Source organism: Salvelinus sp. IW2-2015, unplaced genomic scaffold (genome assembly GCF_002910315.2).
Source record: "Salvelinus sp. IW2-2015 unplaced genomic scaffold, ASM291031v2 Un_scaffold2820, whole genome shotgun sequence".
NCBI classification, from domain to species: Eukaryota; Metazoa; Chordata; class Actinopteri; order Salmoniformes; family Salmonidae; genus Salvelinus; species Salvelinus sp. IW2-2015.
The window spans coordinates 114664-128322 of NW_019944120.1; the positions used below are offsets into that span (position 1 = coordinate 114664).

The 13659-nt window shown below is 40.6% G+C and overlaps 2 protein-coding genes across 2 annotated transcripts; both read right to left on the bottom strand.

Annotated features, from left to right (window-relative positions):
- Positions 1 to 339: 339 nt before the first annotated feature.
- On the bottom strand, positions 340 to 1032 carry LOC139025536 (uncharacterized). Its single transcript, XM_070440680.1, has one exon. The coding sequence runs from the start codon at positions 1030 to 1032 to the stop codon at positions 340 to 342; it is 693 nt and encodes a 230-aa protein (XP_070296781.1).
- Positions 1033 to 3541: 2509 nt separating this feature from the next.
- LOC112074796 (sodium- and chloride-dependent GABA transporter 1) lies at positions 3542 to 11038 on the bottom strand. Its single transcript, XM_024141900.2, has 2 exons — positions 10877 to 11038; positions 3542 to 6315 (listed from the first exon to the last, which is right to left on the bottom strand). Exons 1-2 carry the CDS (start codon positions 11015 to 11017, stop codon positions 6193 to 6195), a joined length of 264 nt encoding a protein of 87 aa, XP_023997668.2. The 5' UTR covers positions 11018 to 11038; the 3' UTR covers positions 3542 to 6192.
- Positions 11039 to 13659: the final 2621 nt, after the last annotated feature.

A 13659-nucleotide genomic window follows, 5' to 3' on the forward strand; every position in this document is an offset into this window, starting at 1 on the left:
AGAAAAAATGTCACAAAATAATCTGGTGCACGGAACTTCCCGTTACAGAGGAAATCTTGTTTTCAGTATTGCATGACTATCAGTCACTAGAACGCACTAATCTCAAATGCCAATTACTTCATGGCACTTATTAACGGATTAGCAGTCTGTAAATGCCTGTGATGTGCAGGGAAAGAGATTGCATTGAAATGAGTCTCTGATTGGGGGTCCAAGACTTGCAAAGCGGTGGCGGTGGATGACGCAGGCAGAGAGAGAGAGAGAGCGCCTCTTAGGATCCATCAGCGTAGTGACAGTGACAGATTCAGTCTAGCAGAGGTAGTCTGCTCCAGACTAAAGGGGCTAGCTAAATCTGTTTCCCTGCTCTCTCTGTTCTGCTCTCCTCTCGGCCCTGGCTGCCTGGCTGCCTTGCACATGATACTCTATGCTCTGCTCTTCCCTGGCTGCTTGGCACAGCACTCTCTCTCTCTGTTCTCCTCTCTTCCCTGGCCGCCTGGTACAGCACTGTCTCTCTCTCTGCTCTCCTCTCTTCCCTGGCCGCCTCGGTACAGCACTCTTTCTCTCTGTTCCTCTCTTCCCTGGCTGCCTGGTACAGCACTCTGTCTCTCTCTGCTCTCCTCTCTTCCCTGGCTGCCTGGCACAGCACTCTTTCTCTCTGTTCTCCTCTCTTCCCTGGCCGCCTGGTACAGCACTCTGTCTCTCTCTTGCTCTCCTCTCTTCCCTGGCTGCCTGGTACAGCACTCTGTCTCTCTCTGTCTCCTCTCTTCCCTGGCTGCCTGGTACAGCATCTCTCTCTCCCTCTCCTCTCTCCCTGTGGTCACAGCACTCTCGCTGGTCCTCTTTCCTGCTGCTGGGCACTCTCTCTCCTGTCTCCTCTCTTCCTGGGTCGCCTGGCACAGCACTCTGTCGTCTCTCTGCTCTCCTCTCTTCCCTGCCGCCTGTACAGCACTCTTCTCTCTCTGCTTCTCCTCTCGTCCTGGCTGCCTGTAGACTCTTTCTTCTGCCTTCCTGGCTGCTGGTACAGCACGTCCTCATGTTCTCTTCCTGCTGCTGAACTCTCTCTCTCTCCCTCTTCCACTGGCTGCCTGGTACAGCACTCGCCTCTCTGCTCTCCTCTGCATAACAAATAAACAGACATGGTAGTGAACTACGCCAGCATTACACTACAGTTAAACTACCAGCACGTCTAGCAAAGGAAAGTCTAAAACAACACAGCCAACTAACTCACTCCTCTCCCTCTCCTTTCCTCTCTCCTCCCCCCTTCCCCTCTCATCCTTCTCTCCTCCGCCCCTCCCACCTCCCCCCTCTCCTCCCAGGACTAACCCTAAGCCTGATTTTTAGAATGCAAGAGCTTTTTAATCGTATACTGTTACCAGTACAACTTAACCGTCCCCTCGCCAAGGTCGAAACCGGACCCTGCATACTCACAGTCAGTCACAAAACCGCGGCTAGAGAACACTAAGCAGACAACGACATTGACCTACTACCAACCTACGCTTAATTCACACGCTACCCTTCCCTTTCACTACATGACCGCAACAGCAAGCACTTAACAGTCCTTTATACCTGTCCCCTCGCCACTCTCCCCTGACCCGACCTCTCTCCATCTACAACGTTCCCCCCGTAACTCCGTCTCCACCCATTTCCCTCGCTTCCTCCCCACAATCTGGGCTCCCCGTGCCCTTCATTGCAGGAACTCCTCTTTCTCCACTCGCTCTCCTCCCATACTACTCCCAATCTACTGCCTCTCTCCCCGACAATAACTACAAATAGCCTTAATGTCATGAAGCAATGTTCTTACGATATACGATATGTACAGTACATCTAATAGGATGGACATGAATCTTCCTGATTTAACACGAATTCGATTTTTAGTTTGAAATGAAAGCAAATATTTATTTTGAACGGGACAAGACCACACATTATAAAGACATTGGCCCTGTTACCCTACATTATCCTACTACACACCCAGTTACCCTACATATCCTGCTAAAATACCCTGTTACCCTACATACCTGCTAAATACCCTGTTACCCTACATACCCTGCTAAATACCCTGTTACCCTACATACCCTGCTAAAACCTACTCATACCCTGCTAAATACCCTGTTACCCTACATACCCTGCTAAATACCCTGTTACCCTACATATCCTGTTAAAAATGAATGATATCTCCTCATTGATTCTTGAAGATGTATAACTTATAAATGCCTCATGAGCTTAGTTCAACTGTCATAGCCCGAAATATAACCCCACTGGCACAGACGTCAATTCAACTTCTATTCCACGTTGGTTCAATTCAACTGTCACGTTCTGACCTTAGTTCCTTTGTTTGTCTTTTGTTTAGTTGGTCAGGGCGTGAGTTGGGTGGGTATTCTATTGTTTCTATTTCTGTGTTGGTTTTCTGTGTTTGGCCTGATATGTTCTCAATCAGAGGCAGCTGTCAATCGTTGTCCCTGATTGGGAACCATATTTAGGTAGCCTGTTTTCTGTTGGGTTTTGTGGGTGGTTGTTTTCAGTCTTTGTGTGTCTGCACCAGACAGAACTGTTTCGGGTTTTCACTTTTGTTGTTTTTTGTAATTTGTAGTGTTCAGTTTTGGAGTATTATTCAATAAGATGAACATTACCCCCGCTGCCCTAGCTATCTGTAGATGAATGTACTGACTATGACTGTGATATGTGGTTGTCCCACCTAGCTATCTGTAGATGAATGTAAGTCTCTCTGGATAAGAGCCTCTGCTAAATGACTAAAACGTAACGTTCTCAGGGAAACAATTGGAGAAAAGGCTTGTAATTGAACAATGTAAAAACCTAGCATCTTAAAATGTCTAAATAAATTGTGTGCCCCCCCCCAATTCTATCCCCTGCGGTGCATTTGAATGGATGTTCTTCATTATTAATGATGAATTCATATGTTGTTATTAAGTCAAAGTGGCTCAAGTCTTGTAACATGATAAGCAGGAGTTGTATCAATGGTAATTTTGGAYTATTAAGAAATTAGACGTGAAAGCAGACTCTACAATAGTCGTCCCCTTGCTAAATTTAGTGCTCACTCAAAATGATTTCATGTTTAAAAAAAATATTTCATTATTCAATGGAAAGGTAATACAATGGGATCACCAATTTAGAATTCATATTAATTTATAATGTGTATTAAAAAGGACAGGATTCCATTCTTCACATTGTAGAAGAATCCCATTGTTCAAGCATTGTGATGAAACTAAAATCTGTCATTTTTTAAATCCAAATGACATGTACCCAATAGGTGCACATTGTTGGATCTCATTTAGTACACTGTGCTTTTAAGGTGAGAGATGCAGTTATTGTGTCAAGCGTTTACTATACCGTCCTCCGGTCTCAGTGTCATGCTATAATCTCCTTACTGATTTATAAAACACTATCTACCTACTTTSTGTAACACTATATCGAATAACATTTTAAATCTGATATGTTTGAAATAAAATAAGCTGTAAAAAAAAWATATATATATAAAATACAAAATATTTCCCCCATAAAAAAAAGTATACATGATGAAAAGCACAAGTTATAATCTATAGTTCTTTATTTACTTCTGCAGATAACATATACGGCAATCATGCTTTTTCATATAACACCATCTAACGGCATGTATTATATATTGTACATAGAATATTTTACATTAGGCCCATGAAACTGCTAGAAATATATAAAACAAGATGATTCTTTGACTAGACAAGTGTATCTATTATTTAATTATTCTACTATTATTGTTATTGTCATCTATTTTTTGTTGTTGTTGACATTTCAGAATGATATATATAATATAAGATATGTGCTTTAGTTTCTGAAAGAATCCTATTATTGCAGAAAACAGCAAATAATATCAGATTTATTTCAACATTTAGACAAAAAAACCTCATATGGACATTCACAGTTACATGTATAACACAGTAGAGTTTTACAACATCATTTTAAGACAGAAAACTGCAGTATGGTAACTTTATACAAAATTAATGGGAACCTTATTCATTGCACATTTTAGTTGTATATTCTTTGCAGAGACTAAAATGACTCATTTAAACCAGATCCTTGTCATTTGTAGCTGCCAAGGAAACAAACTAGTTTTCTCTTTATAGAAATACAACTTTGATAATTTGTGGAATTACTATATAAATCGGTCTATATATGTATATGTATATATACAGTACCAGTCAAAATTTTGGACACACCTACTCATTTCAGGGTTTTTTCTTTATTTGTACTATTTTCTACATTGTAGAATAATAGTGAAGGCAGCAAAACTATTAAATAACACATATGGAATCATATAGTAACCAAAAAAGTGTTAAACAAATACATAAGTAGTCACCCTTTGCCTTGGCATTCTCTCAACCAGTTTCACCTGGAATGATTTTCCAACAGTGTTGAAGGAGTTCCCACATATGCTGAGCACTTGTTGGCTTCTTTTCCTTCACTCTGCGGTCCAACTCATCCCAAATCATCTCAAATTGGTTACTACATGATTCCATTTGTGTTATTTCATCATTTTGATGTCTTCACTATTAATCTACAATGTAGAAAATAGTACAAATAAAGAAAAACCTTTGAATGAGTAGGTGTGTCCAAAGTTTTGATTGGTACTATATATATTTATTTATTGAAAAACAACTTGATAATTCATGTTTCCTTTTTCAAAGAAAATAAGAAAATAAAGTATAATTTCAGTAGTAATATTGGCCTATGGTTTCGGACCAGGTTAGGTTGTGGTCCATTTAGGTTGTGGTCCATCTATAACARTTCTCTTTCAGAACCTGACATTGGAAACCTGCACAGTCAGACTAGGACTGGAATGATTGACTAACGACAGACGACTGGCTATCATCTCAGTAGTTTCATCAGATAATTTGGTCACTTTTCACGACTGTTCCTGAGGTCTGGACTTAATGTGGGAAACAAGTTTGAAGTTAAACAGTATCTCTGGGTTGTTAGAAGCAGTCACTGCTCAAATGCTGCTTCTGTGATAATAACGGTGATAGTACTGTGTTATCTGCATTGACGGGATGGGAGGGATATGTCTCATGTCAATAGGTTGGTCATCTTTTTTTATTTTTTATTATTAACATGCGTATGATTTTGGTCCATCTCACTCTTACATAGAACACATCCTACAAATGACTCTTAAAAAAAAAAAAGTTATTGTTCTTTAGAAAAAAAAGATACAATTGTAACAGTCTCTGGTATGTAAATGTTAATCTGCATTTTGTAATAGTCGTACCGAATGGAATGATTTGAGATCCACACTGGCCTTTGTGCTTTTCAAAGGTTGCTCCGGTAAATAAGTAAGGGTAAAATAGTGGTAAAAATGGCAGGGTCTTGGAAAACAGTGATAATATTATATACATAGATATGGAGATTTGGCCTTTCAGGTTGCACTTTCCCATAATGGTCATTGTTTATAATTGGTCAATATTCAATTCCACTATGCATCTTTCGTTTTGCATTTATTTGACTACTTACTGTAACACATTCCATTCTTTTTTCTATATTTCTTTTAAATACAAACGTATGAATTATAATCTATATATAACCTTTTTACAATAATTTTTATTTTTAATAGATTAATTAAGTAAATATCTTGAATTAGCACGGTAGTGTTGAATCATATTGGGGCTTCCAAAATTTAAATTATAATTCAAATGACAGTAATTTTCTAGGTAATAATTTCAGAAAGACTAAAAATGTTTTTGCATATGAAATAGAACCGTTGACAATAACATCAGACGTGTCCTGTAACATAGCCTTCCTTCATTCTGATCTGGCTAGTTAATCTACTGTATCTTTCTTCCTTCTATTTTACTCTTTTCTTTTACAAAAAAAAAAAAAAAAAAAAAAAAAAATGAAAACTAAATTGTAATCAGGTTGGTCACATGTTTCCCCTGGAGGTAGGTGATAGGATATCAGACATCAAAGTCATTTTATTATTTTTGCATCTCAAATAGCACCATATTCCCTATGTAGTGCACTACTTTTGACCAGGGCCCATATGGAATAGTACCCTATATGAAACACTACCCATATTGGTCCTGGTCAAAAGTAGTGCACTACATAGGGAATTGTGTGCCATTTGAGACGAATCCCTTGGTTGCGTTTTCACCTTGATTACGTTGTTTTCTGCAGAGAGTTTGCCTCGGGGCATGGGTTTAGATGTAACAAGGTTTAGATGTAAGCCTCTTCAGTGGCTGGGGCCAGGTTCTCTGCTTCTGCTGCAGTCTGCTCAGGGCCGTTCTCCTGACGTTCTCCTTTCACCATCGTCGGGGGCTGGATCATTATCCGCAGACGCTGCAATGTGCAAGAGAACGATACATTCAAAATACGCCCGTTGTGCTGACATCTTTAGGCTTTCACATTGTTGGGAGTAAGTTACAACGTTACCATGCCATCTGCAGACGCTGCAAAGAAACGATATGTTTAAAAAATAATCTGTCTGCTTGATGACATCTGTAGCCCTTTCCTGCAGTCAAATTATTATATATTATATATTATAATAATTAATTATTATTATTATTATTATATATTGGCCTCATGGGTGGAATGTTATTAATATTTATCATAATTTAATAAGGAAAAAACATTATTTCAAAAAAGACGCAAAAACTCCGGTGTTTCTATGTCAAACGGTGTTGTTATATTTCAGTCTCCTGTGATGTATATAAAGTGTAATATTGGGAGGCAAACTCAAAATTGAATACATTTCAACTCTGTATCTGACATGGTACAAGTATCTTCTTTTTTTTAGACACATAAACCATGTGTAGATTTGTTTACGACTACCCAGAAACACTCTGTGTGACCCTGATTTAGCCCACTGCAGTAAATTAAGCTTTCACATTGCTACCATCGAATATCTTGCTATTATGCTAAACACTGTATCATGCACTAGATAGCTAGCTGTCTCAGTGTCTGCGAGAACCAACTTCCATCTGTTGCTTGACACATACTAATCAAGGAACTGATTGCTACAATTTAGGCAATCAAGACTCCACTGACTGACACAAAGGGGCTGACAGCTGCTCGTCTCGTTGCCAGTGACGACCGCAGCGCTTCCATCCTTGACAACAACCGAAGCAACAATTACTGATCAGCCTTTCACTGCAAGCTGCAGCTGAACAGCGATCACGTGACTGACCGGCCTCATACTCCTCTCTAGGACCTTTTTCAACTGAACATCTATGTCTATTTCTATGTCTATTTCTATGTCTATTTCTATGTCTATTTCCCTGTCTATATCGATTTCCCTGTCTATGTCGATTTCCCTGTCTATTTCTATAGCTATGTCTATTTCTATGTCTATTTCTATGTCTACGTCTGTTTCTATGTCTTTTTCTCAATGTCTATTTGTCTATTTCTCTATGTCTATTTCTCTATGTCTATTTCTCTGTCTATTACCCTGTCTATGTCTATTTCTATGTCTGTTTCTGTCTTTTTCTCTGTCTATTTCTCAGTGTATTTCTATGTCTATTTCTATGTCTATTTCTATGTCTTTTTCTCTGTCTATTTCTATGTCTATTTCTATGTCTATTTCTGTCTATTTCTATGTATGTCAATGTCTATTTCGATGTCTATATCTATGTCTATTTCTCTGTCTATTACCCTGTCTATGTCTATTTCTATGTCTGTTTCTATGTCTTTTTCTATGTCTTTTTCTCTGTCTATTRCTATGTCTTTTTCTATGTCTATTTCTATGTCTATTTCTGTCTATTTCTATGTATGTCAATGTCTATTTCGATGTCTATATCTATGTCTATTTCTATGTCTATGTCTGTTTCTATGTCTTTGTCTGTTTCTATGTCTTTTTCTCAATGTCTATTTGTCTATTTCTCTATGTCTATTTCTCTGTCTATTACCCTGTCTATATCTATTTCTATGTCTGTTTCTATGTCTATTTCTATGTCTATTTCTATGTCTATTTCTGTCTTTCTATGTACGTCAATGTCTATTTCTATGTCTGTTTCTATGTCTATTTCTATGTCTATTTCTATGTCTATTTCTCGATGTCTAATCTGTCTATTTCTACAGTGCATTCGGAAAGTATTCAGACCCCTTGGCTTTTTCCACATTTTGTCATGTTTCAGCCTTATTCTAAATGGATTAAATAATATATTCCCTCATCCATCTGCACACTATACCCCATAATGACAAAGCAAAAACTGGTATTTAGAAATGTTTGTAAATGTATTAAAAATAAAAAACAGAAAGACCTTATTTATATAAGCATTCAGAACCTTTGCTATGAGACTCGAAATTGAGCTCAGGTGCATCCTGTTTCCATTGATCATCCTTGAGATGTTTCTACAACTTGATTGGAGTCCACCTTTGGTCAATTCAATTGATGGACATGATTTGGAAAGACACACACCTGTCTATATAAAGGTCCCACAGTTGACAGTGCATGTCAGAGCAACAACCAAACCATGAGGTCTAAGGAAGTGTCAGTGAAAGCTATGAGACAGGATTTTGTCGAGGCACAGATCTTGGGAAGGGTACCAAAAAACAAGATTCTCTGGTCTGAAAATAGCTGTGCAGTGACGCTCGCCGTCAAACCTGACAGAGCTTGAGAGGATCTGCAGAGAAGAATGGGAGAAACTCCCCCAAATCAGGTGTGCAAAGCTTGTAGCGTCATACCCAAGAAGACTCGTTGCTACCAAAGGTGCTTCAACAAATTACTGAGTAGAGGGTCTGATTACTTATGTAAATGTGATATTTCATTTTTTTATTTTTTATAAATGTTTAATAAATAGTAAACATTTCTAAAAACCTGTTTTTGCTTTGTCATTAGGGGGTATCTTTGGCAAGACCTGAAAACCTCTGTGTAACAATGATTAACAACCAAGAATTTTGAAAAGAATAATGGGCAAATGTTGTACAATCTAGGTGTGGAAAGCTCTTAGAGATTTACCCAGAAAGACTCACATCTGTAATCTCTGCCAAAGGTGTTTCTTTAAATTATTGACTCAGGGGTGTGAATACTTATGTAAATTAGATATTTCTGTATTTAATTTTCAATAAATGTGCTAACATTTCTAGACATGTTTGCCATTGTGGGGTATTGTGGGTAGATTTAGATATTTAATACATTGTGAATTCAAGCTGTAACCCAACAAAATGTGGAATAAATCAAGGGGTATGAATACTTTCTGAATGCACTGTATATGTCCAAGTCTAATGGCATGCTCAAGACATAACGCTCAGGCCATAATGGGCAACATTTGCTGTCCTCAAACTTGGCTTTTACTATGTCTGTGAGAAGGCGACGATTATTTATGCAGATTAAGATAAAAACAGTAAATCGCCAGCAGCAATATTCAAAACTTGTTTTGGATTAAGTGCCTTCCCATCTACTTAAAATACTACAAAAATCCTACATCTTGGGAAGCAAGCCCCCAAACTCTGCTGCAGGCCATTGGTCCTTCGAGCCGGATCTCTTTCTGAGACACATGATATGGTTATTTTGGGAAGCTTTTCGGATTTGTGAAACAGCTGTGCTGTTTTGTGGACACAAAATGGCCACCCCATGACTCTGAATATACAGTATGTGAGCTCTTGTAATGCCAGGATAGTGGGTTCGATTCCCGGGAACACCCATACGAAATACAAAAAAAGTTGATTTGGAGYAAAGTGTCTCCTTTTTAAAARCTTTACTAATGACATAACTAACAGTTATATCACTTCCTGTTAAAGCCACTGGCTCTGAGTAAAGCCAGAGTTTCTATGTATGTGGATGACTCAACACTATACACGTCAGCTACTACAGCGACTGAAATGACTGCAATACTTAAAGAGCTGCAGTCAGTTTCAGAATGGGTGGCAAGAAATACATTTGTTCTAAATATTTCAAAAACTAAAAGCATTAAATTTGGGACATTCATTCACTAAACCCTAAACCTCAACTAAATCTTGTAATGATTAATGTGGAAATTGAGCAAACTGAGGTGACTAAACTGCTTGGAGTAACCCTGGATTGTAAACTGTCATGGTTGAAACATATTGATGCAGTAGTAGCTAAGATGGGGGAGAAGTCTGTCCATAATAAAGCACTGCTCTGCCTTAACAGCACTATCAACAAGGCAGGTCRMACAAGCTCTAGTTTTGTCACACCTGGACTACTGTTCAGTCGTGTGGTCAGGTGCCACACGTAATACATAGAGCCATAACTCCATCAAGTAACTCATGCAAGCAGTACAATCAGATGTAAAAAAAAAAKAGATAAAAATACACCTTATAGAACAGCGGGGACTGTGAAGAGACACACACACAGGCATATGCATACACATTCAAACACACGCCCTCTACACACACGTCAAACTTGGATTTTGTATTGTAGATCTGTGGTAGTAGAGCAGTGCCCTGAGCTACTGCCTTGGCAGGAACTAATGAGAATCCATAATAAACCCCAGGAACAGTAGCCGCTGCCTCGGCAGGAACTAATGAGAATCCATAATAAACCCCAGGAAAAGTAGCCGCTGCCTCGGCAGGAACTAATGGGGATCCATAATAAACCCCAGGAAGAGTAGCTGCTGCCTTGGCAGAACTAATGAGGATCCATAATAAACCCCAGGAAGAGTAGCTGCTGCCTTGGCAGGAAACTAATGGGGCTCCATAATAAAACCCAGGAAGAGTAGCTGCTGCCTTGGCAGGAACTAATGGGGATCCATAAGAAAACCCCCTGGTGGAAGCAGTTAGGCTGCTGCCTTGGCAGGAACTAATGGGGATCCTTAATAAACCCCAGGAAGAGTAGCTACTGCCTTGGCAGGAACTAATGAGGATCCATAATAAATACAAATACAATATATATATATAGTGATTGGCAGCATCTGAGGAAGAAAGAAGAAGATGTCCATACCTCTTTGTAATCCCCCTTGAGGTTGAGGAACATATAGATCATGTATCCAGGTATCAGGAGCATGGAGGACAACGCCATGCACCAGCCCACTCCCTGGCCCCAGGCTGGGAACACGTAGTTGTTCATGGTGAGAGGAACCATCTGGACAGCACTGAACAGGAACACTCCCTGGAAGAGAAGACAGAAGAACAACCTGGTCACAAAACAATGGATGCCTTAGTGCTTTATTGTGTTTATTTGTCCTCTATATTGTTTATGTTTGTAATGCTGTATCCTCATACTTTTAATTATCTACTAAATTCAAATCAATCAATCGATCTGGTTACATCCCAGACACAACACCACGAAAATCGAGCTGTTTTTTTTCTATACGTCGGCAGGACAGAACGGCAGCGTCGTGTAAACTCAAGTGGGGTGTGTCTCTCTGTTAACAATAGCTGGTGCACGATCTCTAATATTTAAGGAAGTCTTGAAGTTCTCCTCGCCTGAGTAAGAATACCTCACGATAAGCTGTAGACCATACTATTTATGAAAAAGATTTATCTATAATATTCTTAGTTGTCTATCTATCTATTGTCTACCACAAACCGATGCTGGCACTAAGACCGCGCTTGACGAGCTGTATTGGGTCATAAGCAAACAGGAAAATACTRACCGAGAGGCGGCSCTCCTAGTGGACRGTGATTTTAATGCAGGAAAACTGAAATCCGTTTTACCTCATTTCTACCAGGATGTCACCTGTGCAACTAGAGGTGAAAAAAAACTCTAGATCCGCTTTACTCCACACACAGAGATGTATACAAAGCTCACCCTCCATTTGGCAAATCTAACTATATCCTCCAAGCACAAGATGAAGCGGATGCTAGGCTATAGGACTGTTTCACTAGCACAGAATGGAATGTGTTCCTGGAGGAGATTTACCACATCAGTCACCGGATTCATAAATAAGTGCATCGACYACGTTGTTCCCACAGTGACCGTACGTACATTTCCCAACCAGAAGCCATGGATTACAGGCAACATCCGCACTGAGCTAAAGGGTAGAGCTTCCTCTTACAAGGAGCGGGACACTAATCCGGACGCTTATAAGAAATCCTGCTTCACCCTCCGAGGAACCATCAAAAACAGGCAAAGCTTCAATAAAGGACGGCGATCGAATCCTACTACACCAGCTCTGATGCTCGTCGGATGTGGCAGGACTTGCAAACTATCACATATTACAAAAGGAAACTCAGCCTCGAYTTGCCCAGTGACATGAGCCTACCAGACGAGCTAAATGCCTTGTATGCTCGCTTCGAGGCAAGCGACACAGAACCATGCATGAGAGCATCAGCTGTTCTTGACAACTGTGTGATGACGCTCTCCGTAGCCGATGTGATTAAGAGGTTTTAACATTCACAAGACCGCAGAGCCAGACTGGTTACCAGCACGCATACTCAGAGCATGCGCAGACCAACTGGCAAGTGTCTTCACTGACATTTAAACCTGACCCAGTCTGTAAGACCTACATGTTTCAAGCAGACCACAATAGTCCCTGTTCCCAAGAACGCTAAYATAATCTGTCTAAATGACTATCGCCCCGTAGCACTCACATCTGTAGCCATGAAATGTTTTGAAAGGATGGTCATCGCTCACATCAACTCCATCATCCCAGACACCCTGGACCCACTCCAATTCACATACCGCCCCAACAGATCCACAGATGACACAATCTCAATTGCACTCCACACTGCCCTTTCCCACCTGGACAAAAGGAAAACCTACTTGAGAATGCTGTTCATTGACTACAGCTCAGCGTTCAACACCATAGTGCCCACAAAGCTCATCACTAAGCTAAGGACCCTGGGACTYAACACCTCCCTCTGCAACTGGATCCTGGACTTTCTGACGGGCRYCCCCCAGGTGCTGAGGGTAGGKAACAACACATCCYACACGCTGACCCTCAACACTCAGGGGTGCGTGCTTAGTCTCTTCCTGTACTCCCTGTTCACCCATGACTGCGTGGCCACGCACGACTCCATCATTAAGTTTGCCAATGACCCGACGGTGGTGGGCCTGATCACCAATGACGATCACCTGGCAGGTGATCGTGGACTACAGGAAAATGGGTCCGAATACGCCCCCATTCACATCAACAGGGCTGTAGTGGAGAAGGTCGGGAGCTTCAAGTTCCTCTGTGTCCACATCACTAAGGAACTATCATGGTCCGAACACACCAAGACATTCGTGGAGAGGGTACGACAACACCTCTTCCCCCTCAGGAGACTGAAAAGATTTGGCATGGGTCCTCAGATCCTCAAAAAAAGTTACACAGCTGCACCATCGAGAGCATCTTGACTGGCTGCATCACCGCCTGGTATGGCAACTGCTCGACATCTGCCTGTAAGGAGCTACAAAGGGTAGTGTGTACGGTCCAGTACATCACTGGGGCCAAGCTTCCTGCCATACAGGACCTCGATACAAGATGGTGTCAGAGGAAGGCCCTAAATATTGCCAAAGACTTCAGCCACCCAAGMCATAGACTGTTCTCTCTGCTACCACACAGCAAGCGGTACCAGAGCGCCAAGTCTAGGTCCAAAAGGCTCCTGAACAGCTTCTACCCCCCAAGCCATTAGACTGCTGAACAGTTAATCAACTGGCCACCAGGACTATTTACATTGACCCTGCTTTATTGCATTGGTTCTATCTACACACACACATACTACACTGACACTTCAACACACACACACATACTACACTGACACTTCAACACACACACACATACTACACTGACACTTCAACAC